At 47.0% G+C, this 27,902-nt stretch overlaps 2 protein-coding genes and 1 long non-coding RNA gene across 7 annotated transcripts in view; 2 read left to right on the forward strand and 1 right to left on the reverse strand.

The window, feature by feature from the left end:
- UROC1 (urocanate hydratase 1) overlaps positions 1-11,033 on the forward strand; it is a 42,434-nt gene extending 31,401 nt beyond the window's left edge. Inside the window, exons 17-20 of one of the 2 annotated variants that reach the window (XM_025860267.2) lie at positions 268-367; positions 3,328-3,409; positions 9,415-9,514; positions 10,621-11,033. In XM_025860267.2, coding sequence (XP_025716052.1) covers positions 268-367; positions 3,328-3,409; positions 9,415-9,514; positions 10,621-10,761 — 423 coding nt within the window. In that variant the 3' untranslated portion in view covers positions 10,762-11,033. The remainder of the gene's footprint in view (positions 1-267; positions 368-3,327; positions 3,410-9,414; positions 9,515-10,620) is intronic. The other variant, XM_073889858.1, reaches the window with a different exon arrangement.
- Positions 4,188-26,783, reverse strand: LOC112814651 (uncharacterized). The gene is made up of 5 exons (XR_003205835.2): positions 25,738-26,783; positions 16,983-17,096; positions 16,322-16,391; positions 13,473-13,600; positions 4,188-6,118 (listed from the first exon to the last, which is right to left on the reverse strand). It is a non-coding gene; the product is annotated as an uncharacterized lncRNA (long non-coding RNA).
- The window catches only part of ZXDC (ZXD family zinc finger C), a 105,893-nt gene continuing 104,706 nt past the window's right edge, over positions 26,716-27,902 (forward strand). For 2 of the 4 annotated variants that reach the window (XM_073889856.1, XM_073889857.1), the window contains exon 1: positions 26,716-27,770. In XM_073889856.1, the coding sequence (XP_073745957.1) occupies positions 26,801-27,770 (970 nt within the window). In that variant the 5' untranslated portion in view covers positions 26,716-26,800. The remainder of the gene's footprint in view (positions 27,771-27,902) is intronic. The other 2 variants (XM_025860265.2, XM_025860266.2) reach the window with 1 other exon arrangement.

Consider the following 27,902-nt stretch of genomic DNA (forward strand, 5'->3'; position numbering starts at 1 on the left):
ATGGTAACAGGCATACCTATCTGGATAGAGTCGCTGAGACTGCCCAGTGAGCCAACACAGGCATAGCACCTGGGTGGCCTATGCATGTAGAAAGCACCCAATCTTTGGAATCTGTTAGTAGCTACAGGAAGCCATCAGAAACATCTATGCTTCCTCTTGTTGAGGAAGGTCTATTTCCAGGGGGAGCGATCCAAAGGGCTTCTGGTGTGTGCCAGGCAGCTATGGTAGACACTGTTGGCTGACATCTCATATCCTTCCCTACTGCAGGCACCGGTGGTCCTGAGCCGAGACCACCATGATGTGAGTGGCACAGACAGCCCCTTTAGGGAGACCTCCAACATTTATGATGGCTCTGCTTTCTGTGCAGGTGAGGAAGACAAAAATTTTTTTAAATCTTTTTAATGTTGGATTTAATTTTGTTTAAAAATCAGTTGATTCATTCAGTCAGTCATAATGCTGCAAAAAATGTTCTGGCATCTGAGAGACTTGGCATAGGATGACCAGCCCAGCACACAGGGGTTTCTGGGATCTGGGATTTCTGGTTTTAAACTGGGCTAGTGTCAGGCAAAATGGGACAGTTGGATGCCCTAGACTCAGTTGTGCACCTGACCCTGTCACTTGCTAGGCGGCCTTCAACAAGGCATTTTAAAATCTCTGAACCTCAATTTCCTCATCTGTAAAATGGAAATAACAATAGTACCTACTTCAGAGTGTTGTTGTGAAGAATGAGATTAATTAATACGTGTGCAGCATTAGGTCAGTGTCCTGCAGCCAGCGTTCAACGAAGGTTATCTGCTGCAGCTGCTGTGACTGTTCTGCTTCTAAACCCACTACAATCATAATCATCACAGAGGCTGGTGGGTTCTAGTCCTGCATAGCTTGCTCATTCCCAGCACTTGGGGGCTCCTTCCATTATGGATGGGATGCCAAGCAAAGGAGGTGGACACTCGGGAACCCCGTCTGTATAACTTTTTTGAAGGAGTTGATATATTTCATGTAAGTTATCAAATTTATAGGTATAGAGTTGTATTCCTTTATCTTTTTAATGTCTGTGGGGTCAGTTGTGATGTCTCCTCTGCCATTCCTGATATTGGTCATTTGTGTCTTCTTTCTTTCTTCTTGATCAGTCTGCTTAGAAATTTATCAACTTTATTGATCGTCCCAAGAAAAGAAACTTCTAGTTTTATTCATTTTTTTCTATTGCTTTTCTGCTTCCAAGGTCATTGATTTTTTTTTAAGATTTTATTTATTTGACAGAGAGAGACACAGCGAGAGAGGGAACACAAGCAGGGGGAGTGGGAGAGGGAGAAGCAGGCTTCCCGCTGAGCAGGGAGCCTGATGTGGGGCTCGATCCCAGGACCCCAGGATCATGACCTGAGCCAAAGGCAGCCGCTTAATGACTGAGCCACCCAGGCGCCCCCCAAAGTCATTGATTTCTGCTCTAATCTTCAGTATGTCCTTCCTTCTACTGGCTTTGGGTTTAAATTGCTCTTCTTTCTCTGGCTTCATAAGGCAGAAGTTGAGGTTACTGATTTGAAACCTTTTTTTTTCTAATAGAGGTATTTAATGCTCTAAATTTCCTTCTAAACACTGCTGTAGCTGCATCCTGCAAATTTTTATATATTTTCATTTTCATTCAGTTCAAAATATTTGTTAATTTCCCATAAGACTTCCTCTTGGATCCATTGGTTACTTGAAGTATCTTTTTTAATTAATTAAACATTTTTTAGAGAGAGAGTGTGCAAGTGGGGGAGAAGGACAGAGAGAGAGAGAGAGAGAGAGAGAGAGAATCTTAATCAGGCTCCATGCTCAATGCAGAGCTCAAAACAGGGCTCAATCTCATGACCCGGAGATCATGACCTGAGCCAAGTAGGATGCTTCACTGACTGAGTCATCCTGGCACACCTAGAAGTATCTTTTTAAATTTCCAAGTTTTAGGAGACTTTTCAGATACCTTTATTACTGACTTCAGGTTTAATTCCATTATAGTCTGAGAAGTACTTTATATTTGTTCTGTTCTTTTAAATTTGTTAAGTGTTGTTTGGTGGCCAGAAAATGGTCTATCTTCTTGCACTTAAGAACGTATGTTCTGCTGTTATTTGGAGGGTTCTACAGATATCAGTTAGGTTGGTTGATAATGCTGTTCTGTTCATCTGGAGACTTACTGATTTTCTGCCTAATTTTCTGTAAATTACTGAGAGAAAGTGGTGAAGTCTCCACCTGTGTATGCGGATTTGTCTGTTTCTCCTTTCAAGTCTTAACCATCTTTGCTCCAAGTACTTTTAAACCTATGCTGTTAGGTGCACACTCATTTCAGTTTCTGATGTCTTCTTGGAGAACTGACATCTTTATCATTATGTAATGTTCTTCTTTGTCCGTCATAATATTCCTTGCTCTGAAATTCTGATATTAATATAGTTTATATTCATATCTATGGCCACTCTAACAAGATACCACAAACTTAATGGCTTAAAACAACACAAATGTATTCTCTCACAGTTCTGAAGGTTGGAAGTCTGAAATCAGATTTGGTGAGCAAAAGCTAAGACATGGCTGGGCCGTGGCATCTCAGGAGGCCCTAGAGTTTCCCAGCCTTTCTCAGGTTCTAGAGCTGCACTTCTTGCATTTCACAGCCCAGTATAAGGAGGAGGGTGTTGTTAGGCTTCTCCCTGATCTTCTCTGGGAGGACTCAGCTGGGTTTTTGGAGGAAGAGCCTTCTAGAACATGCACACCCCCTTATATCTGTGTCCCAGGGGCCTCAAGGTTTCAGGCAAGCTCATGCTTGTCCTTTAGCAATTTGTTAGAGACACATGTAAGGTGACCAGCCTGGGTTCTGTTTCTCTGTGCAAGGGCCTGTCTCTCCCCAGACTGTAATTAGTTAGTTGCCCCGGGACCTCAGTTCTCTGTTGGGGTCAAGGACAGTCATTAATTTGTAGTTTGTCCTCCACCCTTATTTTGTTGTTGTTGTTGTTTTGTTTTAAGGGGGGGGAGTGACTCTCTTTGGCTCTCTGCATCCATGAACTAAAATCAGTACCACCACCCCTTTAATTCTTTTGTTCTTTCTGCTTCTGGGGCACTATATCTGGCATTCAGTGCTGGAGAGCATAACTATACAGAAGGATAACGGTGGGTACTTGAGCACTTGTCAGTACTCCACCTTTGCATGGCTCTGCAAACATAAATTATTGCTGTTTCTAGAGTCTGTGCCTAGTTCCCTATCTGTCCTTCAGGCTCCACTCAGCCCATTGTCACCCTGTTCGGAGCCTGACCTGGCCCCCCAGCCCACCTCATTCAGGGCACGATGGGCGGTGGCCTCTGTTTCCACAGACATGGCTGTGCAGAACTTCGTGGGAGATGCCTTTCGAGGTGCCACCTGGGTCGCTCTTCACAATGGCGGGGGTGTCGGCTGGTAAGGTTTTGGAGAACTGGGTGCTGCGGGTGTGGGCTGGTGTAGAGGTCTCAGGAATTCCCTTGAGGGCCCTGGGCCCTGCCTCCCCTGAGCTCGCTCTGCTGACAACGTTGCTGTGACGTGTTCCTCATGTGAACAGGAAATCACAGGACATGGCCGAGCCACTCTGCCTTTCAGAGTCTCACCTGTTGCACTGGACACAAAGGCTGTAAAAACCATGCCTACAGTTACCGTGTCAGTTTCCCCTTTGTTTTCACAGATGTTTTCTCAGGAATTCTCAGTGCTGTCCTGGCCCGGGCCTTCTCCACTGACGTGCCCGGGTAGCTGGGCTGGGAGGTGGGAGACCTGGATTCTGGGCTCTCCTGGGTCCCCGGCTCACAGCTCTGCCCTGCCAGACCTGTTCCCAGTCTGTGCCATGAGGAAATTGGGGTTTGTAGAAGGGTCTTATTCCGGCTGACAGTGGCAGCTCCATTATGAAGAGGTCTGCTATAATTCTGCACCCCTAATTCTAGCATGTGGGGGCTTTCCCACACCACTGGGCAATTCTCCAACACCCCTTGGGTGTCCACAATTCAACTCAATTCTGACACCATCTGCTCAAAGACAGAACCAGATCCCACAGGGTAAGGGCTCAGTCCCACAAGGATGCCACCACCTCAGATGCCGATTGCAAGTCTAGGTTGTCACCTGTGCATCTGACTACAGATACAGGGGCTACAAATTAGAGGTTCCAACAGTAGCCTCCCTGGGTTCCATTAATGCACTCGAGCAGCTCACAGAACTCAGGAAACCAGTTTATTACAAAGGATATCAAAGGGTACAAGTGAATAGCCAGATGAAGCACACAGAGAGAGGTCCCAAACTAAAGAACTTCTGTCCTTGCAGAATTTGGGGCCTGGCACGGTGGCACGTGGGAGCGTTCTGGTTCCCAACCTAGAACCTCTCCAAACCTGTCCTTTTAGGTATTAATGGAGGCTTCATTATTTAGGCATGATTGACTAAATCACTGACCCCAGATTCAACCTCCAGCCCCTCTCCCCTCACTGGAAGTCTAGGATGTGGGACTGAAAGTTCCAATCCTGTAGCAATTTGGTTGGTTCTGCTGGAAACTAGCACCCCCGCCCCCATTCCTTAGATGCGATCCAAAAGTCACCTCATTCACATAACAAAAGACACTTTGCCTGCTCTCAGTGCTTACAAAATTCCAAGTATTTTAAGAGCTCTGGGCCAGAAATGGGAGTAAGACCAAATATATATCTTTTATTATAAATCACAATATCAAATCCACAAAGAATAATGAACAATATTTATTGTACATGGATGGTGTGGCAAGCATTTACGAAACTCTTTGGATCTACGCTCTCACCTAATCGTAGAAGCAAATACATTTTACAGATGAGGAAACTGAGGCACCAGGAGGTTAATGAGCTGCAGCTTTTCCAGCTGTCCCCTCCGCTCTCAGGTCTGTGCTCTCCCTCCAAGTTGGACTCCTGGCTCTCCGGGGCAGCAGGGGGTGCTGTGGCTTCAGAGAGGAAGGCAGCTTTCTGGCCAGCCATCTCTGACCTCTGAGCGGGTTCTGGCCAGACTGAGCCTGGCCTTACCCTCCACAGCCAAGTCCTTCAGCACTGGAGCTTCCCAGAGCATTCCCATCGGCTGGCTTCGAGGCCAGAATTCCGAGCTGTTGCTCAGTCAGGTGGCTCTAATTAATGGAAAATGTGATGTGAGTATGTATTTTTTCCAATACACAGGCTAGAGAAAACCATAACGGAGAGTGCCCTGGTTGTGGGGTACCTGGCATTTTGTCACTGGATTTGTTGAATTGGTGCTGGAGGTGAAGAGAATGAGGTTGAGTAACATGAACTGGTGGTGGAGCCAGTATCTGAACCCAGATCTGTCACCTCCCAGGATCCACCTGTCATTGCCAACTGAGCCACAGGGGGCAAGAGGGATCAGAGCAGAACTGGCCCGAGAAAGCATCCATGACATGAGGGTCTCGGGGCAGGACCCCTTGCATGGGGAGCTCCCAACAGAGGGAATGCTCCCTGCCAATTCCCAAGTTGCTCCCACCCTCCGGCTGCCCCTGAGGCTTTGCAGACAGGACTGCACACACCCACATAATTTAATCCATCAGATGCTCCCGAAAGGCTTACTGCAAAATCAGCAGGGAAAAAAATCTGTACCTCAACCATTGCTGCTCCAGGAGGAAATCACTTTCAACTAGTCAGCTAATTTTTTTCTTTGTTCTACACAAATCCATTCCTAAGTTATAAGCTCCTTCTGCTATTTTGTGATATGCTTTCAGTATGTATTTATTTATTTATTTGACAGAGATAGTGCGCAAGCAGGAGCAGTGGGGAGGGGCAAGGGGAGTGGGAGGGGAGCCAGACGACGACGTAGGACTCAATCCCAGGACCCTGAGATCATGACCTGAGCCGAAGGCAGACGCTCAATCATATGAGCCACCCAGGCACCTCTGCTTTCAGTTTTTATATCATCTACTGTCTCCCTGTTTTGGAGCACTTCCATTTCCAAGACAATCCGCATCAGCTGTGTGTCATCTTCCTCTTCCTCTGTCTCCTTGGAGCCCCTCTTTCTGGTTGCTTGCTTGGAGTCTGTGCTCATGCTGTCTGTCCAGTGGTCCTTGCTGTCTGCTTGTGTTTCGAGAGGGCGCCCACAGCCCGGTGTGCACAGGGACTTTTGGACCATAGGCTGCAAAGCAGGAGAGGTCAGCGGTCAGTCTCTGGTTTTAGGCTGGTTGGTCTGCCCAGTAAACACAGGTCTCATCTCCTGCCCTTATAGGGAGGGTGTGGCCATTAGCCATTCACTATCGAATCTTCACTGCCAGCCTATAAAGCAGTTGCACATCTGGCTCACAGGTGATGCCGCTTCTGCTGGCCCGAGGACCACTCTGAGTACCAAGGCTTGCAAGGTTCTCGCCCTCTGTGGGCGTAAATCTCCAGTGCAGTGGGGAGGTATCTTCGATGTATAGTTTCATGGCACAATTGAGAGCATGGATTCTGAAGTTGATTTCTCTGCACAAGTTAAGCTTGTTGAGCTTCGTTTCTCATTGACAAAATGTGCATCATAATAGCAACTGCTATGAAGATTAAATAGTGAATGGCTAATGCTCATAGTACTGTGTACAACATGTACAAGGCCTTCTAGATTGACATGCTAGCTCATCCCATCACCGCAACAGTCCCCTGTAAGAAATAGGTGCTACCCAGGTGGAGAAATAACTTTGCCCAGGTTTCAAAACGAGCTACTTTTGCAGGAGGCCTGGCCCGAATGCGTGCGTTAACCTTACTCCGCGAGCTACCTGTAAGGGGGCCAAGGGCAGGGCCCAGATGTGGCACACCTCCCATAAATGTTAGCCTTTATCAGGTGCACGCTGTTTGGGACTGCAGGTGAAAACTGTGGGCGTTTTAAACTTTGGTAGCTGTGGTCACATTTCCCTATATAAAAATTCCAGTTTGCATAACCTCAGCACCCTGGGTGTTACCACATGGGATTTGCTAGACTGGTGGGCAAGAAGTGACAAATCCTTGTTGTTTTGATTTGACTTGCTTGCTTCCAGTTTTTGTTTTGAGTTGTGTGATTTTTCTTATTGGTTGGGTGTTCTTAATCTATTCTAGACATTAGATGCGTGTCTTGAGTGCATGTCCTTTGTGTTTGAATGTCATTTATTGTATCTGTGCCGGTCGGGTTTTCCAGGAGGCAGAAGCTGAGGCGGAGGCAGAGTGTTTAAAAGGCTTACTGGAAAGACCACCTGAGAAAGGAAGGGGGGTTAGGATTGAGTGGGGGCACCCTCAGTCTCCATGCACACCTGCCAGTCTTGCCGCCTGGGGGGGTGGGGTTCTGGGGCCAAGGCCACTGAAGGACCCACTTTGGGGGGGCAGAAACAGGCAGGCCCTCACCATGGTAGTGCTCAGCCTCTGCCCCAAGAAGGACCCTAAGGAGTTATTGCTAGGGGCTGTGAGCTAACCACCTTCCCCGCAGCCAGGCTTTCTGGAAGGATCCTCCTCTCCTCACAGGGAGCTTTATCTTTATCCAGTAACTTCTACTCTGGCTCTGCACTTTTTTTAAAGACTTTATTTATTTTAGAGAGAGAGAGTGTACATGTGAGCAGGGAGAGGGGAAAGGGACGACAGAGTGGGTGGGAGAGGGAAAAGGAAAGGGGAGAGAATCCCAGAATCCCAAGGAGACTCCCCGCTCAGCGTGGATGATGTGGGGATCTCACAACCCCGAGACCATGACCTGAGCCAGTACCAAGAGTCGGATGCTTAACCGACTAAGCTACCCAGGCGATTCAAGGGCCCTTCATTTTTTAAACGTTGCTTTAAAAGACATTCCCCCTCCTTCCCAAGTTAAGAAAAAACATGCTCCTAAACTTTATTTATCATATAATTTTGAATTTTTCCTTCTTTAGTACATCTGACACCAGTTTTTCTTTTTGTGGCATAGGGCTCTATTTTTCTGTTTTTCTCAAAGGGACAGTTAGTTGTCCCAACTCCATTTGTGAGCAACCCCCCGTGCTCTGCTAATCGTGGTGCTGCCTTTATTGTCTCATCTTCCTGGGCTCAGTGTGCTGAGGTTGCCTCAGTGGGCAGGGTTTGCTGAGGTCACATGGAGCTGAGCAGCTTTGGTCTCTAGCAGTCTGGGCTTCAGGCTCCCAAAACAGAAGATCAAGTTCTCATCTCCAAAAGTCCTCTCTGGTCGAAGGACACACTGAAGTCCTTGCTTGGTGACACTGGCTGGCATCTGCTTTCCCCTCTGTCACCCAACATCAGCCCCTGACAGGTGACTAATGATGACCTTGAATCCACCCGGAGGCTGGTGGGAGATATGATGGGAGCCCACTGACAGGCACAGGGCTGCCCAGCTCGGGGACACAGGCTGAGGGCAGGGCAGGGGCAGCTGCCCACTCACAGAGATGCTTGACTTCCATGCTGGGAGTGGGGAGCTCAGCTGGCTCCTGCAGCAGAGGGCTCCTCATCTTCTTGGTAGGAACTGGCTGAAATTGTCAGTAGAGCCCAAACGGGGCAGAGAAGCAGGTAAGGCCTGGAGGATCTGAGACTAGAGAAGCTAGGTGCACCTTTTGGGTACAGGAAGGAGGAGGAACAAATTCGCTGGAAGCGGGGACTGAAAGGTTGGAGGCTGTATTGCCAGGTTCGTGTTTGGCAGTAAGGTCCTGGCAAGTGCCGACAAGAGGGAGGGCATTTCCTACGTGTGTAACAGAAGGGGGTAGGAGGGGTATAGTGATGCTAACAGCAGGAAGGGCAGCCAGGCCTTGATCATGATGCTAAGGGTGAGAATGGAGATCCAGGGGTGCTAGGAAGGAGAGGGTGCTCCTAGCTGATGGCACAGAACCACAGGGCAAGCATGTGGAAAGTTGGATAGCATTAACATGCTTCACTAAGATTCCCACGACACCTACTGAAGAAATGAATGAACACATGAACATATCATGTCTGTGAGGGGAGGTAGTCCAAACAGTGCTCAGAGAAATCTGGTCATTAGAAAATAAGAAATACAGAAAATAAAGGAACTCAGCCTTCAAATCAAGTTATCAGGACCTCAGAATATACCTAAAGCAAACTGAAAGAAGAGGCAAAGAAAAGTAAGAGCATAAAGAGAAATCAAGAAGAATGACAGTTGAATTGAGTATCACAAGAGCCCCCCAAGGAAGCAGGCCTTTATGAGATGCACTCAGAACCACAGAGAAGGAGGTCACCTGTGGGAGGTGACATGGTCAAGAGTCTTGAAGGTGGGTATGGAATGCACGGGGTAAAGCACGGAGGTGCAAGTGGGCAGTGCAGAGCCCAGTGACTCCTGCATCCCCTAGGCTGGGGAGAGAGTGCAGACTCCAGGCCGCAGGGGCCAGCCACACTGTCTCCTTGAGCCAGTGTGCTTCCAAAGGGTTCCCCAAATGTGCGTGCGCTTCTGTCTGCTCCAGGCAGGGGCAGGTCTGGAGAGTGGCCTGAGATCCTCTTTGCCTCTTGCAGGGGTGAGGTCATCAATGGAGGATTTGGCCTTGTGCTGGACGGGACCCAGGAGGCTGAGCAGAAGGCCAAGATGATGCTCAGCTGGGATGTCTCCAACGGAGTAAGTCACATCCAGGCCTTTCCACGGGCCTTCTCTCCAATGGGGGTTCTGTCTCTCCAGACTGCAGACCTGAGAGAGTGTTCTCCCTTCTTCCCCAGGAAACAGTCCCGCCACTCTTGCTTACTGGTGTCTCCTCTCCCACTGTTGTTGGGTCTCTCCCTGCATCTTTTTGGGCTATTTCTGAGTCTCTTTTGTCTCTTCCTGCCTCTGGCCCTACCCCTCCAGTCCAGCCTCGGTCCCCACAGCGGCCTCCAACCCTTCCCTCCCAGTTAGAGTACGCCACTGTTGGTGCTGAGGACCTCCTTTCTTTCCAGCCCTGCAGAGGGGGCAGCCCTGTCAGCCGAGCAACTCCCACCCTCTCTGGCTGTGCACGTGCACATGCGGCCCTGCAGGGGTGGGGGGGGTGCCCTCCTTCCCCGTGACCACATCACAGGCCAAGAGAAGGGGTGGTGAGCACAAACGGGGGGCCAGGTGGTCATGGGGAGGATGCATGCTGGTAGGTGTGAGGGGGAAGCGGAGGGGTTCTGCGTGCAGGGGCCCAGACAGCTGGATGTCGGGTAAGGGGGTGAGTGTAAGAGTGGGGTGGAGGGGTCCCTGGAGGGGTGCTAACCAGTAGAGGGGGTGGTCTTCGTCCTGAGGGCCCTGAAGCAGTGAGGGGAGGGACGGGGGAGGCAAGCATGGCATCAGGGAGGGTGGGGAAGCCCTGAGGACTGAGGTGGAGAGAAGGAAGCCGATTGGAGAGAGATTCTAAGGCGGAGCTGAGATGGATGTGGATTCCCTGAGGATGGTTCCAGGATACCTGGCCTGGTACCCCTGTGTGGAGGCAAGGTCTTTCTTGGACATGGGGTAGGCTGGGTAGAAGGATGGCCAGTTTCAGATCAGAGAGGTGGCTAAATACATAGTCCAGCCAAGAGAGAGGGAGGTCTGAGCTAGAGGTGGGGATGGGGCAGACACACAAGACTGCTGGCCCCACACATAGCACAGAGGGGCCCCAAAGTGGGTGAGGGCGGGGATTTGCAGCCCAGCTGCAGTGTGTCCAGAAGGCCCAGTTGGGAAGGTGGTGTTGGCACCAACAGCTGCCCTGCTCTCTCCGCACCCTGCCGCAGGTGGCTCGGCGTTGTTGGTCTGGGAACCGGAAGGCCTACGAGATCATCTGCCAGACGATGCAGGACAACAAGGACTTGGTGGTGACACTCCCGCATGAGGTGGCCGATGAGCGCATGCTCCAGCAGGCCCTGCGGCCATGAGGGGAACCCAAGAGCCGGCCTCGGTTCCCTCATCCCCCCTTGGTCCCTGTCCTCACCCTCACAGTCACAGCGCATCTGTCACTACACACCTTTGTCTCCTGGGTTAGCAGTTTCACACACAAGCCCTCACTTGGCCTCACAATGCCCTGGAGGGTGTGGCACCACCATCTGCAGTTTACAAACGAGCCAGCCCAGGCCAGAAGAGATGGGACCGTTTGTCCGTGACCCCCGGGAACCCTGGGAGGGCAGCAAAAGTCTCGTCCAGGGCCAAATCCTCTAGCCCACCACAAAGTAGACTCCAGGAACTTTTGGGGGCCGTGCATGCCATGAATACTGGGCGTCAACCAGTCCCTTCAAAGTCCCTGCCATTCCTTCTTCCACCAAGGGAGCAGAGTCTCCTTTGGCCTGGTTTTTATCAATCACTCTGCCTCCTGTCTGCCTTCTATCCATGCATCCAGCTATCTTTCCATCTGCTGGCCTGTCTAGCTGTCTATGACATATTTTCTGTATCTCAGGGCCTCCAGCCATGGGCCCAAAGGAACACGGCCATGCCCTGGGCTCGAGGGTCCAGGGAGGAAGACAGGGTAATAAAGGATTAGGAAAGAAAGGAAAGAAGCCATGTAAGGTATCATGGGCAGGATGGCCATGGGTTGGTGGGTTGGGGGCAGGCAGGGTTCTGCCCTAAAGGGTCAGCGGTACTTTGTGGGAAAAAGGAGATAAGAGGGGTGCCCCCGATGGCTGGCACAGTATGAAGTGCAAGAAAATGCAGCGCAGTCCCTTTAGAAGGAGGTCTGCTCCAGAACCCTGTTTGCGACCAGGTGTCCTGCAGGAGCCCTGTTGGGCCTGAGGCTGTATTTTTGCACCCCTCCCCCAGATATCTGATCCTGGTAGTGGCTGGACCCATAGCTCAGGCTCAGATGCAAAGTGCCCAAAGGGAGTTAATGTGGCCATGCTTTTCCAGGCCTTCCTTTTGAAGTAGGTACCTTTTTTTTTTTAAGGATTCCCCTACTTTTAGGGCTCCCTCCTGCCTCCTCAACTCCCTGTTGCCTATTGCCCCTGTCCTCTGGGGTGCTGCAGGCTTTGGGTCTGATTGGCTTTCCCCCTATGACCACCTAGCCCCTTGAGCTGAGGTGAAGGCAGGAGGAGGGCACAAGGTAGCAGTGGGGTGGGGGTGGGAGAGGGTGGGGAGAAAGCCCCCCAAAGGTGGTAGTACCCTCTGATGACAGAGGAGAGCATGCTGGCGAGGACATTTGTCTTGTTTGGTTCACACAGAGGCACCCAGGCCAAACCCTTTGTCTTCCTCAGAACAAGCCCCTTTGGGGAGGGGACTTCTAGCTCCTCCCTCTAATCCAGGGCAGACCAGGGCCTCACCCTGCTGTGGGACCAGGCCTGGGCGATGGGGGGCTGGGGGACTGCCTCCCTGTCCTTAGCAACCAATGAGATATCCCCTTTCCTTTGTTTGAAATTGAAGTCTAGTTGATGCACAATCTTACAGTAGTAGTTCCAGATGCACAACGCAGTGACTGGACAACACTTCCTCTTTCCTTTGTTTTAGAAATGAAATGCCAAGACCTGATAAAACTTTGATCTGTTTAATTTATGTTAATTTATTTACTGGAGAAGGATTATAGAGGCCAAAACTTGCTTTCTGGAGTCCCAATGTGTGGGTATGTTTCTTTTATAAAATAAAAATTTCTCCTAAATTAATAGGTGGATGTGGGGGCCCGGCAGTCCTTAGCTTTCTCCTAACCCTGCCTGCCTGCCAGGACCTCAGTGACCTTGGCCTCGCTGAACCTCAGTTTTCTAAGCTGTATAACAGAGTGTAACACCTGCATCTCAGTCAAGGGGTGACTGTGGTTCTGCTTTATTCTCATCCAGGTTATAAAAAGCCAAGTGAAGGGATGAATTTCCTGCCCCTCTTCTTCCACCCTTCCCACCCCACCTACTAACGTTGGGACCTGCTCCCTTCCCTGTAAACATCCAGGGCCATGCAGGGAGTCAGGCCGAGCTGGCCCCACCACACTTACTGGCTGTCCAGGCCAGAAAACCCCACCCCCCCATGACCTCACTGTGCAAAGCAGGGCACCTTTGACCATGAACCTCCTTCTCATTATTTCCTAGCCTTAGCTCAGCCCCTGGAGCTCACTGACAAATGACCCACCCTACACACAGAATTGAGAAGGCAATTGGGGGATGGGTATCTAAGGAGCCACAGAGAACCTGACACCCCTCCCCGTTTACACCTACAAAGAGGAGGCCAGTCTAGCTGGGGTCTGTGTCTTAAACCACTCAACACTGTTTGTCTCCTCCCTAGTGGCCATTTCCTCCTTTTCCCTTACACAGCCCAAATTTTTCTGGACAGTAGTATATACATTACCCCATAGTTGATTTTCAGGACTGCTTTGTCATTAGGAGTGACCATTGGCCTAGTTCTGGCCGTGAGATGAGGTGGAAGTCTACAGGGTAGGACCTCTGGGAAAGCTGTTGCTTTTTAAATAAAAGTGGACTGGATTGCTTTTTGTCCTCGCCCCTTCCCCCTCCCAGGACTTCAGGTGTGATGCCTGGAAGCACAGCAACCCTGCTGTGACCACAAGGACCACAGAAGCACATGGAGGATGCTCATGGAAAGGCAGAGGTGCCTGGGTTCCTGGCAGCATACGGAGCTGCTGTACCGGCCCCACTGGCCCCACTCCAGCCTCCATCGTCCTCACCTATTAAAGCTATCCTTGTAGAACTTCTGTTGTATGCAGCAAGTTCAGTTCTAAATCCTCCCATGGTCCATCAACAAGTCTCCACGAAAGCACCCTGGTGCCTCTATCTGTGTGAATATTCCCTGTTCCTATGGAGAAACAAAGAGAGTATGTCAATGTTAAGACCAGGACCGCCCTTCTTTTCCCCATCCAGCACCTTCCCTTAAAGGACAGGCAGGCAGGGTTCAATGGCCAGCTTCAGGCCATGGCTCAGGGGGCGACTAGCCATGTGCAAGGGCCTCAGACCGCCTCTCAGCTCCACTCCAAGCCATGCCAGTAAGCAGGCTACGTCCCTGGGCCACAGCGTGTCAGCCTGCTGCTTGCTGCCACCAGGGAGAAGGGATGCCGGACATCCAGAGTGGGGCCCCCGTGGGGCTCAGGGGGAGTGGGGACAGCTGACCACAGCCTCGTGGACTGGATGATCAGGATGGCTTATTCGGTGGTGTCTTAGGCAGACACAGGAACTGGATATTTTTCAAAGGGATTCTGTGTGCAGTTTAGTCTTATTTTTAAGAAAGCAGAGATGTGTAGTCTACTGAGAAATGTTTTCATCAAAATGATTAAAATAGAAACCAGTTGGCCATGACTGGCATCAGCTTCAGTTGCCTTGAAAATTCGAGGTTGTGAATGTGTCAGGACCTCTCCCTGGGTAGCCTCTGCCCTCTGTGAACCTGGAGCTCCCTGGGAATCAGATGCTTTCCTTGCTGGCCAGCCCAGGTCAGTTCAGGAGGGCTCAGCCAAGTGATGAGCTCTGTTGCCCCAGGTTTTTGAGTAGCTTCCTACAAGGAGGGCAGGGGGCCGGACTTGACCTGCTGCTGCATTTTGTTTGCCCTCTTTAAAAATGTTTGACTTTTAGTGCCATATCAAGGTTCAGAATGAGATCCCCTGGTCCCAAACCAGAGGGGCTCCTGGCACAGTTGTGTAAGAGGTGGACTGACTCTTCCAGCTCTGATATGCAAGCTTCTCAAGACAAAGCCAAATTGTCTTTTGGTTCCAGCACAGATTCAGTCAGCGAAGGGCCTCTTCTTAGTGAGGGGAGTCTTTCTGAAGAAGAGGGAGGCCAAGATGGACAGCCCACGTTGAAGGTAGCAGAAATCTTAAAGGAAAAGGAATTTTGTGCTGGAGAAAGAAATGGTTATGAACCCATCAAAGAGTTTCAGAAGGAAGCTGAAAAATTCTTGCCACTTTTTGGGCACATAGGTGGTACACAAAGCAAAGGACCATGGGAAGAATTGGCAAAGGGAAGTCCACATAGTGTCATTAATATTTTTACAAAGTCGTATCAGTTGTATGGAAAAGGTGAGAAAAATAAATAAGCCTTGTGCTATTTGTATGTTATCTTAAGATAAATCATTTAATAATTCTGTACAAGGTAATACTTAAGTACAAATTTTCATTTGTTCATTTATGAGGATAATAGAGACTTACCTAAATCAATCTAAATTATCTGTAAGCTTCAACTAAAGTAGTGCAATTTCATCGTTAAAATTTCATTTTTTGGTTGTTATTGTCATGAACCAATAATTGGTAGTTGTAGAAATTTTGTTCTAATTTAGAGAAATTCATTTGTGGTGTTCAGGATTTGTATGTACCAAGTGTATGCCAGATTTTCTGTGACCATAGTTATGTGTTTAGATAGAAAATAAGTACATTAATACAGTGATTTGTGAGTCACTGGGAATATAGTGGTCAAGAATCGAGAGGGGCAACTGTCTAATATGGAAACTATTAGCGCTTGTCAAAACTAATTTTAAAAACAGACTTTGCTCTTGATCTCGGGGTTGTGAGTTTGAGCCCCACGTTGAGTTTAGAGATTACTTAAATAAAGCTGAAAAAAAAATAGACTTTGGACAGAAATGTAACTACATTTATTTGGGTCATGAAACAACTGACTTCTAAAGTTTCTTATCTCTGAAATCCTGCAAAATGATTTTCCTTTTCTATGATAAACTCAATTCCTTCAAGTCCCTTTCTCTTGTCTTCCTACTCTAGGTAGATTCTACCCATTTTATGCTAACATAACTTTAGAATTTCCAGGTTGGAGAATGAGGCTGAGCCTTCAGTCAGCTATCAATATGCTGTGGTTTTTTATTTCCATTCTACATAGTGAACAACTTACTTGATAAGTGAATTGATTTCATCTATTCATCTTATGCTTAACTGGTATCACAGTGCATTTTCCTAGAATTCATATTTAGCTACTTTGTTATGATCTTGTGCACACATACACATGCCATCAATGTCTTTTGTTAACACTTATTTCCTATAGGTGGTAATTTTAAAGTTTTTTTTGGTGAAAGCAAAGTGCTTTTAAATCAACACCCTCATTTTTTTTTTTGCAAGAGAATTGTGTTTTTTCCTTAAATCATATTAGATTTTCATTAAGATTTTATAATTATACTGAAATACTTTGAGTTGAAATGATGTGTTATCCAGGATTTGCTTCAAAATAGTCTGGGAGGGGAGTGAGAAATGGGGAGAATAGGAAATTTAGTTGAAACTAGATTGGTCATGTATTGATAATTGTTAAAGCGGGCTGGTGGATATCTTAGTTTCATTATGCTATTTTCTCTACTTTGTTGTATGTTTGAAAATTTCCCTAATAAAAAGTTAATAATGTATTGTTAGATATAAAGATAGATTGAAGAGAAGCACTAATAAAGCAAACTAAAATGTTCCTAAAAAAAATAAAAACAAAAATGTTTGACTTTGTCACCAATTTTTACAAGTTGGGAGATTTCACTTAAATACCCAGATTTTCAGTGTACTTAAACCAAGAGATCAGGTGACACTGTGCCCTTACCACCTACCTCTGCATCAGCAATCAGCTAGAGGCTCTTTGGGGCTGGGCTTGTTTTTTCCAATTTGCCACAGTCCCTACTGATGTGGGAAACAAAGGCAGAAGAAAAATTACTAAATTTCCTTTCTACCTATAGCCCATTGACAAGTCCTTGAAACAGGCAGAGAGGCATTCCTCTAGGGACTCAACTGCCTCAATGTTAATACCTGGCTAAGGGCAAAAGACAATCCTAGCCTGATTCCCCAGGATCCTGTAAGTCTACTTTCAGGTATAAAAATTCCTTTGGAAACTTCCTTTATCCCTAAACCCCCCCAAGATACCTGTTGGCACTCATCCCCCAAGAGATGGCCCACCAATATCCATCTGAATACCCCATCTCATGACTAAGGTTTTATTAGACTGTAATAAATGACCTTTTCCCAACAATAGCTAGCCCCCTCAAGGGCCTGGAAACCTTGCTTGCAAAATTCCTTAGAGACTTAGGCTATCCCTAACCCCCTCCCAAACTGAAAGTATATAATGGGCCACTCCTCATCACCCCGGTGTAGCTGTTCCTGCCCACGGGTCCTGTTCCCGAGCTTTAATAAAACCACCTTTTGCACCGAAAATGTCTCAAGAATTCTGTCTTGGCCGTCAGCTTTGAACCCCAACATCTTTCCTACATCACCTACCAGTCCTTACTGCCCTCCAATGGCGAGGCCAAGTGTGCCTATTGCTCCTTCTTGTGCTTGAGATGCTGGTTTCTCACACTGCCTGCTTCCCACTGTGTGTCACCTGTAGAGTCTCTGTTGGGATTCAAATATCTGTGTATTATCATTCTCTAGATAAACAGAACCAATAGGAGATGTATCTGAACATATATACATATATAATATAGATATCTATAGATGTCTATATATAGATAGATATCGTTGCTATATACATCATGGCAGTCCCATGGAACCATAAGCTAGAGGACTGGGAAGGCCAGAGGCATAATTCAGTTCAAGCCTGAAGGCCTGAGAACCAGGGAAGAGATGGTGTAAATCCCCCTCTAAGAGCAGGAGAAGATGAAATGAGGTGTCCCAGCTCAGTGGGATATTAAACAGGGAATTCCTCTTCCTCTGCCTTTTGTTCTGTTCAGACCCCAACAGACTGAGACCTCAACAGATTGCAGATTCCTACCTACTTGCAGAAAAGCCACCCATTTAAATGCTAATCCCGTCTGGAATCACCCACAGGGACGTACCCAGAAACAATGTTTAAAATGGCCCACTGAAATTGATGGGTAAAATTAACCATCAGAGAAATCCCTGATGGAGACATTTCCTTTCACTCTGTGATATTTTGATTTATAATAAAAAATATATATATTTGGTCTTCATTCCCATTTCTGGCACAGAGCTCCTAAAACCCTTGGAATTTCCTAACTGGTAAGAGTGATCAAGGTGTTTTGGTATTCTGGGCGCCTGGGTGGCTCAGTCGGTTTAAGCATCTGCCCTCGGCTCAGATCATGATCAGCGTCCTCGGATTAAGCCCCACACTGGGCTCCCTGCTCAGTGGGGAGTGTGCTTCTCCCTGTCCTTCCCCCTGCTCATTCTCTCTCCCTCCCTCTCTCTCAAATAAATAAAATCATTTAAAAAAAGGTGTTCTGATATTCATAACAAACTTCTTTCAAGTACACCTGAGTTTATGTTAATGAGGTGACTTTTGGAGAATACCTAAGGATGATGGCTGGTTGCAAGGGGAACCAAGCAGTAATGAGAGGGTTGGAACTTTGAGTCCTACCCCATGTCCTCTGGAGAGGGGAGAGGAGTTAGAGGTTGAATCAATCATCAGTGGCCAATGGTTTCATCAGTTATGCCTGAATACTGAAGCTGCCAAAGAAACGAAACCCAAAAGGACAGCTTCCGTGTTGGGGAACACATGGAGATTTGGGGAGAATGGTATGTTGAGAGGGCATGGAAGCTCTGCGCCCCTTCCCCATACCTTGTCCTATGTGTCTCTTCTATCTGGCTGTTCCTGAGTTATCTCCTTTTATAATAAACTGGTAAGCTGGTAAGTAAAATGTCCCTCTGAGGGGTGCCTGGATGGTTCAGTTGGTTGTGTCTGCCTTCGGCTCAGGTCATGATCCTAGGGTCCTGGGATTGAACCCTGCAGCGGGCTCCCTGCTCAGCGGGGAGTCTGCCTCTCCTTCTGCCTCTGCTCCTCCCCGGCTCATGCTCACTTTCTCTCTCATTCTCTCTCTCAAATAGATAATAGATAAATAAAATCTTTAAAAAAATGTTCCTCTGAGTTCTGTGAGCCACTCTAGCACATGAATCAAACCCAAGGAGGGGGTCATGGGAACCTCCAATCTACTGCCGATCAATCAGAAGTACAGCTGACTTGATAGTGATATGTGTGTGGGGCGGGGTGCTGTCTTGTAGGACTGAGCCAATTACCTAGGTAATCTCCAGGTACATAGTGTCAGAATTGGGTTAACTGGTTAGTGGTGATGGAGGCTGGCGAGGTCTGATGACCAGAGGGCTTCCTACAGGACCAGCCAAGAAGATCCTTGGCTTTCTTCAGGATAGAAATCAAATGCGCAGAGAGGAAGTGAGAGCAGAGTTTATCGCAGACATCGAGAGAGCACAGACGGAGCATCTAGGAGACTCAGAAGGAGAAAAGGAGTGAGTCTCATCTTTGCTTGGAGTCTGGGGTTTTTATTGAGGGTTGTGGTTCAGCACGTGTGTCTTCTCAGGCATCTAGGAACAAAGACGAGTGTTTAGGTGTCCTCCGTAAGTCAATTCTGCCTGGAGTCAGGGGTCTTGGTGAGTCAGTGGTCTTGGAAAAGATTCATAATGACACCAGCGGCCACTCCTTAGATGTTACCTATTGTGCTGGAAGCCTCCAAAGAAATCATTAATTCCTTGACCTTTACAAGGAGGACACACATTATCTGTTTGATGAGGTGTGTGTAAGGCAGGCATATAGGTCCCAGCAAGAATGGAAGCAAGAAAAGGAGCAAACAAGCAGTTTTTCATTGGGTCCCTTTAGTTTCCCTGTCTCAGTGGTGTTGGAAAAAACACACACGTTGGAACTCCCAACGGCAGCCCATCCCTACTCCTTCCAGAACTTGCGATACCCTGCACATGGACAGTGGCAATTCAAAGGCCACAGGGATGCCATCAGAGTACTCAAAGCAGACTTCAGCTCCCTCCATTTTGAGCTCAGTCTGTACTTTCTAATTGATTAAATTCTTCTTTTCATTTTGTCTCTTAATTCAGGCAAAAGACCCTTGCGGCCAAGCAACCCCTAACGGGAATTAAATTACCCCCTGAAGCAATGAGGACTGCCCTGAGCCAGCAAGACCATGCCCAGGATAAAACCTTCACGGCCCACCTGCATGTACCCATCCACCTTTGCCCCACATTTTCCTTATATCAGCCGGGACTATTTTCGGCACTTTGGAGACAGTCTATGAGACACTAGTCCACGGTCTTCCCGGTGGTGGCCTCAGTAAATTAATTCCTTTCTTGTTTCACCACTGCTTGTTACTCTGCCTTTGGATTTTGTCAGTGGTAAGTGGCCCAACCTGGTCTGTTTGGGACCCCTGGAGTCAGGTATTCTTGCACCCTTGTTCCCCCAGCTATAGTACTGGGCCCCCAGCAACATCTGGGCTGGTGAGATTTCTCCCCAAATGCAAACCAGAATGACAAGCACCTTGTGTCTTCTCCCTGGCTGCCCCAAACCACTCCTGACACACACATGCTTGGAGAGATCCTCTCTGACAGACACCACTGAACAACAACTATTCGAGCCCAGCACATGAGATCTGCTCCTCACTATAAGCCCTATTACTTGCAGTGATGGAAAACCTCAGGCAGTAGGAAGAGTGACATGAGTCCTTGCCAAATGTTCAATAAAGTTGATTTCACCCATTTTAAAGTGTTATGAAAGATACCAGAAGTATCTTTTTTTTAAAGATTTTATTTTTTTGGAAGAGAGAGAGAATGAGCTGGAGTAGGGGGGAGGGCCAGAGGGAGAGGGAGAAGCAGACTCCCCACTGATCAGGGAGCCCAATCCAGGGGTCCATCCAAGGACCCTGAGATCATGACCTGAGCAGAAGGCAGATGCTTAACCCAGTGAGGCACCCAGGCGCCCTTGGAAGTATCTTTTAAAAACTGAAAAATCCAAAAGATGAAACTCACCCATATTCCCACCAAATGTTTTTCATTAAAAATTTCAAAATTTTCTTTTATTGTGGTAAAATATGCATAACATAATATTTACCACTTTAACCATTTCTTAGAGTGCAGTCCAGCAGCATGAAGTACACTCACACTGTTGTGCACCCATTCCCAACATCTGTCTCCAGAACTTTTTCATCTTCCCAGACTGAAACTCCATATCCATTAAGCCCTGACTCACCCTCCCTCCACCCCAGCCCCTGTGACCACCATCCTACTTTCAGTCTCCTATGACTCTGACAACTCTAGGGACCTCATATAAATAGAATCGTACAGGGTTTATCCTTTTTGTGACTGGCTTATTTCATGTAGCACAATGTCCTCAAGTTTCATCCATGTTGTCACATGCGTCAAAATTTCCTTCCTTTTGAGGACTGAATGATGTTCTGTTGCATACATAAACCACATTTTGTTTAGCTAGTTATCCATCTATGGGCACCTGAATTGCTTCCACCTTCTGGCTACTGTGAGTAATGCTGCTATGTATATGGCTTTGTGAATACCCGAGTCCCTGCTTTCAATTCTTTTCAGTATCTACCCAGAAGTGGAATTGTTGGGTCATATGGCAACTCTATGTTCAGTTTTTGAAGAACTACCATACTATTTTCCATAATTATTTAAAAAATTATTTGATTATAAAAATTACTTTAAAAACACTCATGATCTTGAGAACTCTGTAGTTACCAATATCTCTGATGAAAATAGAAAAATCCTCAACAAAATATTAGCAAATTGAATCCAACAGTACACTAAAACTATCATTCACCACAATCAAGTAGGATTTATTCTTGAGATACAAGGGTAGTTCAGTATTTGCAAATCAATCAATACGATACGTCACATGAATAAGAGAAAGGATAAAAACCACGTGATCATTTCAATAGATGCAGAAAAAGTACTTGACAAAGTACAATGTCCATTCATGATAAAAACCTTTAACCTTCTCTCTAGAGGGAACATACCTCAACATAATAAAGGCCTTATATGAAAAACATCATACTCAATGGGGAAAAACAAAGAGCTTTTCCCCTAAGGTCAGGAACAAGACCAGGATGTCCACTCTCACCACTTTTATTCAACATAGTACTGGGAATTCTGGCCACAGCAATCAGACAATAAAAAGAAATAAAAGGTATCCAAATTGGTAAGGAAGAAGTAAAACTGTCACTGTTCGCAGATGAAAGGATATTATGTATAGAAACCCCCAAAAAACTTCTAGAAAAACTATTAGAACTGATAAATGAATTCAGTGAAGTCGCAGGATACAAACTCAATATACGGAAATTCATTGCACTGCTGTACACTAATAATGAAGTAGCTGAAAGAGAAATTAAGACAACAATCCCATTTATAATTGCACCAAAAATAATAAAATACCTGGGAATAAACTTAACCAAGGAGGTGAAAGACCTGAAAACTATAAACATTGATGAAAGAAATTGAAGATGACACAGAGAAATGGAAAAACATTCCATGCTCAGGGATTGGGAGGGCAAACATTTTTAAAAATGTCTATACTACCTAAAGCAACCTACAGATTTGATGCAATCCCTATCAAAATATCAACAGCATTTTTCACAGAACTAGAACAAATCAGCCTATAATTTGTATGGAACCACAAAAAAACCTCAAATAGCCAAAGCAATATTGAAAAAGAACAAAACTGGAGGTACCACAATCCTAAATTTCAAGATAGACTACAAAGTTGTAGTCATCAAAACAGTATGGTACTAGCACAAAAACAGACACATAGATCAATGAATGGAACAGAATAGAGAGCCCAGAAATAAACCCATGATTATATGGTCAATTAACTTTGACAAAGGAAGCAGGAATATCCAACGGGAAAAAGACAGTCTCTTCAACAAATGGTGTTGGGAAAATTGGACAGCTACATGCAAAAGAATGAGACTGGACCACTTTCTTACACCACACACAAAAATAAATTCAAATGGATTAAAGATCTAAATGTGTGACCAAAACCATAAAAATCCTCAAAGAGAGCACAGACAATAATTTCTCTGACATTGACTATAGCAACATTTTTCTAGATGTCTCCTGAGGCAAGGGGAACAAAAGCAAAATTAAACTATTGGGACTACATCAAAATAAAAAGCTCTACACAGCCAAGGAAACAATAAAAAAAACCTAAAAGGCAACCTATGGAATGGGAGAAGATATTTGCAAATGACATATCTGATAAAGGGTTCGTAGACACAATATATAAAGAACTTATACAACTCAACACCCAAAAACCAAATAATCCAATAAAAGTTGGGCAGAAGATGTGAACAGACATTGCTTTAAAGAAGACATACAGATGGCTAACAGAGCCATAAATAGATGCTCACCACCACTCATTGTCAGGGAAATGCAAATCAAAACTATAATGAGATATCACATTACACTTGTCAGAGTGGCTATAATCAACAACACAGGAAACAACAGGTCATTGGCAAAGATGTGGAGAAAGGGGAACCCTTCTGCACTATTGCTGGAATGCAAACTGGTGCAGCCACTGTGGAAAACAGTATGGAGTTTCCTCAAAAAGTTAAAAATAGAACTATCCTAGATCCAGCAATTGCACTACTAGGTATTTACCCAAAGAACATGACAACACTAATCTAAAGAAATACACACACCCCTATGTTTATAGCAGTATTATTTACAATGGCCAAGATAAGGAAACAGTCCAAGTGTCCACTGACAGATGAATTGATAAAGAAGATGTGGTGTATATATACAATGAAATATTACTCAGCCATAAAAAATGAAATCTTGCCATTTGCAATGATCTGGATGGAACTAGAGAGTATAATGCTAAGTGAAATAAGTCAGACAAAGACAAATACCATATGAGTGAAATCATATATAAATATAAATTATATATTTATATATAATTTTATAAGTTTATATTATATCTTATATTTATATATTATATATAAATATAATATATAATATTATATATATATTTATATATAAATATAAATTTATATTTTATAAATATAAATTTATAAATAAAATATAAATTCCACTCATATGTGGAATTTAAGAAACAAATGGACAAAGAAAAAAAGATGAACAAGAAACTAGACTGTTAAATACAGAGAACAAATTGTTGGTTACCAGAGGGGAGGTGGGAGGGGGAGAATAGGTGAAATAGTGAAGGGGATTAAGAGTACACTTATTGTGATGAGCACTGAGTAATGTATAGAATTGTTGAATTACTCACAACGTTGTGCACTGGAAACTAATATAACACTGTATGTTAATTACACTGGAATTAAAATAAAACAACAAAAAATAATCCCAACCATGATCTAAAACAAAAGCAAATAGTGCCAACAGGAGAGAAGTATTAAGTGAAGGTGCCCTTCCCCACTTCACTTTAGAAGCAGTCACAAGTACTAGCAGTGTCTTGTGTATCTTTCTAGAAACTTCCTAAGGATGTGCAAGCATGTGAACATAGGTATAATTTTCCCTCCTTATACAAATGGGATCCTTCTAAACAATGTTCTGCATTGATTTTTCCCAACAATATATTTTTAGCAGAGCCAATCAGAACATGAAAGTCACTATTTTAAAGTGTACAAGTCAGTGGTTTCTAGTATATTCAACTGTGTTGTGTACCCATCACCACTAATTCCAGGGCATTTCCATCACTCCCAAAAGAAACACTGTAGCTGTTAGCAGTTATTTCCAATTTGCCCTCCCCTTCTATCCCCTGGCAATCACTAATCTACTTTCTGGCTCCATGGATTTACCTTTTTTGGACATATGAGTGGAATCCTATAGTATGTGGTGTCTTGTGTCTGGCTTTTTTCCCCCTTGTATGTTTTCAAGTTTCACTCATGTTGTAGCCTTATATCAGTACTTCATTCCATTTTATGGCCCAATAATATTCCACTGTGTGGATATGCTGCATTTTGTCTACCCATTTGTCTATTGATAGATACTTGGTTGTTTCCCTTTTATTATGTAGCAATATTCATTATTCATAATGCTACATAATAAAAAGGATGTGCAAGCATGTTAACATAGGTATAGTTTTCCCTCCTTGTACAAATGGGATCCTTCTAAACAATGTTCTGCATTGATTTTGCTACTATGACCAATCACAAACAAGTGTTTGTGTGAATACACGTGTTTTCATTTCTCTTGGATATATGCCTACAAGTGGAATTGCTGGGTCATATGGAAATTCTATATTTAACTTTTTGAGGAACTGCCAAACTTTCTTGCACACTGGCCTCACCGTTTTACATTCCCAGCATAAATGTATGAGGGTTACAATTTTTCCTTCATCCTCACACTCCTTTTTCATTTAAAAAAATTATTGCTATTAGTGGATAAGTGTTATCTCCTTGTGGTTTTGATTTGCATTTCCCTAATGAGTAATGGTGTTGAACATGTCCTCATGTGCTTATTGGCCATCTGTACATCTCTGGGGAGATGTTTATTCAAGTCCTTTGTTTTTAAATTGGGTTGTCTTTTTGCTGTTGAGTCATGGGTTTTTAAAAATATATTCTAGGTAGTAGTCGCTTAGCAGATATAGGATTTACAAATTTTTCTCCCATTCTGTGGGTTGTCTTTTCATTTTCTTTTTGGTGTTCTTTCACCTAAAAGAGTTTTCAGTTTTGGCAAAGACCAATTTGTTTCACTGCTTGTGCTTTTAGTTTCATATCTAGGAAACCATTCCCTAATCCTAGGTCACACAGATATACTGTTTTCTCCTAATAGTTTGAGTTTTCACTCTTACATTTAGGTCCTTGATCCATTTTGAGTTACTTTTTGTGTCTGGTGGGAAGTAGGGGTCCAAATTCATTCTTTCATGTGTGGATATCTAGTTGTCCCAGAACATTTGTTGAAAAGATTATTCTTTACTGGGAACAATATATTTGGGGCATAAATTCATATTTCATATATGTATGTTTCCTATTCTTTTCAATATTATTTATGTATCTTATTTTTAAAGAACTGTTAATAATAAAGCATTCATCAATAAATATTTACTGAGAGTCTCCCTACTAGATTCTGAGCATACAGCTGTGAATGAGACCAAGGCACGGTTCCTGTCCTAAATGAGTCTACATTCTAGAGGGGGACCCAATCAATTATCCAGGAAAGGGGCCAATAAAACAACAGCAATTGAGAACTATATGAGATAACAAATCGAGAGATGGGGTGGAGAATAAAGAGCTGGGTGAGGGTGTACCTGATCAGAAGTCCAGTCTTCCCAGAGGAATCAGAGACCAGCTGTGCAGTCTAGCAGAACTAGTTCGGCTTGCTGGAGGAAATGGAAAGAGATAGGGGAGCCCTGGGATTGTAGAGTGAGGGGTGAAGTGGTGAGAAATGTGGGGGAGACCAGCTAGGCAATAAGAGCAATGGAGTGACTGGGGCACAGCTGATTTGCACTTTGGGAAGATCACAAAAGTCGGCTCTATTGAGACTAGATTGGGGCGAAGGCGTGGTGGAGGCTGCGGATCAGCTGCGGTGTTATTTTCCTAAGAAGCTAGGCGTGTAGGAGGGGTTTGGGTCCGGAGGGCAGTGACGTGCGGCCAAGTTAAGGGACTCCAGACCGAATCCGGGTTGAGGGGGTGGGGTGGAGGAGTTGAGACAACAATGAGTAAGGGCTGAGGCAGTGTGGGACAGTACAAAGTTTAGTAGGAAATGCAACTGGAAGAGCGTAGGCAGGGGTCCCGGTGGAGGGGCTGGGTGGTGGGGAAGGATCTGGGGGCACTTCGCGCAAAGTCTGTGAGCCAAAGGCCAGCGGCAGCTAGGCTGTTCGCTGTTCAGTGAGCCCAGCCTGGTGCCCGAACCCTGACTCTCCTAGTTCCCAGCTATGTGACCTCGGGCAAGGGACTCAAGCTATCTGTGCCTCAGTTTCTCACACTTGTAAGTGTGAAGATAGTTGGCTGCTATTATTAATCCACTACCCAGATGAAAGATACGATTGTTAAGTCAGGCGAGCGTCGTCCCCATGCAGGAGTCAAACCGCAGCTTCCGTGGTCGGGGTCGGCCGAAGTCCCCAGGTTCGGCGGCAAGCCGGACCCGCGGGGCCGCGCCTGGGCGGCGCCAACCATCCCCAGCCCGGCAGGCCTCGCGCGGCGCCCCTCTGGCTCACGCGCACGCGCAGCTCCGGGCCGGAGTCCGGTCTCGCTCCGCGCCGGGCTTTGGCGTCGATTCGTCGCGGCGGCCGCACGGCGTCGCGCACGGCTGGGCGGAGCGGACCGCGCTTCTTCCGAGGCGGCGGCTGGGACGCCGCGACTGGGCCCAAGATGGACCTTCCGAAGCTGCTCGCCGCCCCGACCGCGCGCGGAGCCCAACATGGCGGCGGCGGCGGCGGCCCCGGCCGACTGCGTCGAGGCCCGGGGCCACCGTCCAGCCCGGGCCCCGCGCGCCGCCGCCTGCTACTGCTGCGGGGTCCCGAAGATGGCGGGCCGGGGCCGCTGCGCGGGGAGGCCCGGGTGGCGTCGGCGGCCCCGGGGCCGAGCCCCCCGCCCCCCGAGGACGGTGGCGACTCTTTCGTGGTGCTGCTGGAAGTGGCGCGCGGCGCCGCGGCCGAGGCCCCCGGGCGGCGGGAGGTCGGGCCCGGCGCTGGCGCGAGCCCAATGCCTTGCCCCCAGCAGGGCCCCAGCGGCGCAGCCGCCGCCCCCGGGTCCGGCGCGGCCCTTGCGGGCACCGTCACCATCAACAGCCAGGACCTGCTGGTGCGCTTCGATCACGGCGTCTTCACGCTGGCCGCCGCGCCGCCGCAGCCCTGCCAGCCTCCCCGGGGCCCGCCCGCGCCGCCGGGCGAGGAGGCCGCGAGCCCGGCCGAGGGCCGCCGCGGTCCCCAGGGCCCCGGCTCTGGTGTCCCGGGCTACCGCTGTCCCGAGCCGCAGTGCGCGCTCTCTTTCGCCAAGAAGCACCAGCTCAAGGTGCACCTGCTGACGCACGGTAGCAGCCAGGGCCGGCGGCCCTTCAAGTGCCCCCTGGACGGCTGTGGCTGGGCCTTCACTACCTCCTACAAGCTCAAGCGGCACCTGCAGTCGCACGACAAGCTGCGGCCCTTCGGCTGCCCGGTGGGCGGCTGCGGGAAGAAGTTTACCACCGTGTACAACCTCAAGGCTCATATGAAGGGCCACGAGCAGGAGAACTTGTTCAAGTGCGAGGTGTGCTCCGAACGCTTTCCCACGCACGCCAAACTCAGCTCCCACCAGCGCACCCACTTCGAGCCCGAGCGGCCCTACAAGTGTGACTTTCCCGGTAACCGCGCACCACGGGCCTGCGGGCGGGCTTCGGGGGGCGCCCAGGGCCCCAGGTCCAAATTCAGTTGCCCAGAGTGGGTGCGGCGTCGCCCTGCCTTCGGCTGCTCAGTTGGGCAGAATTTTAAATTCC

This window comes from Callorhinus ursinus, unplaced genomic scaffold, assembly GCF_003265705.2.
Source record: "Callorhinus ursinus isolate GAN/ISIS: 27379988/994484 unplaced genomic scaffold, GSC_fseal_2.0 scaffold119, whole genome shotgun sequence".
Classification (NCBI taxonomy): Eukaryota; Metazoa; Chordata; class Mammalia; order Carnivora; family Otariidae; genus Callorhinus; species Callorhinus ursinus.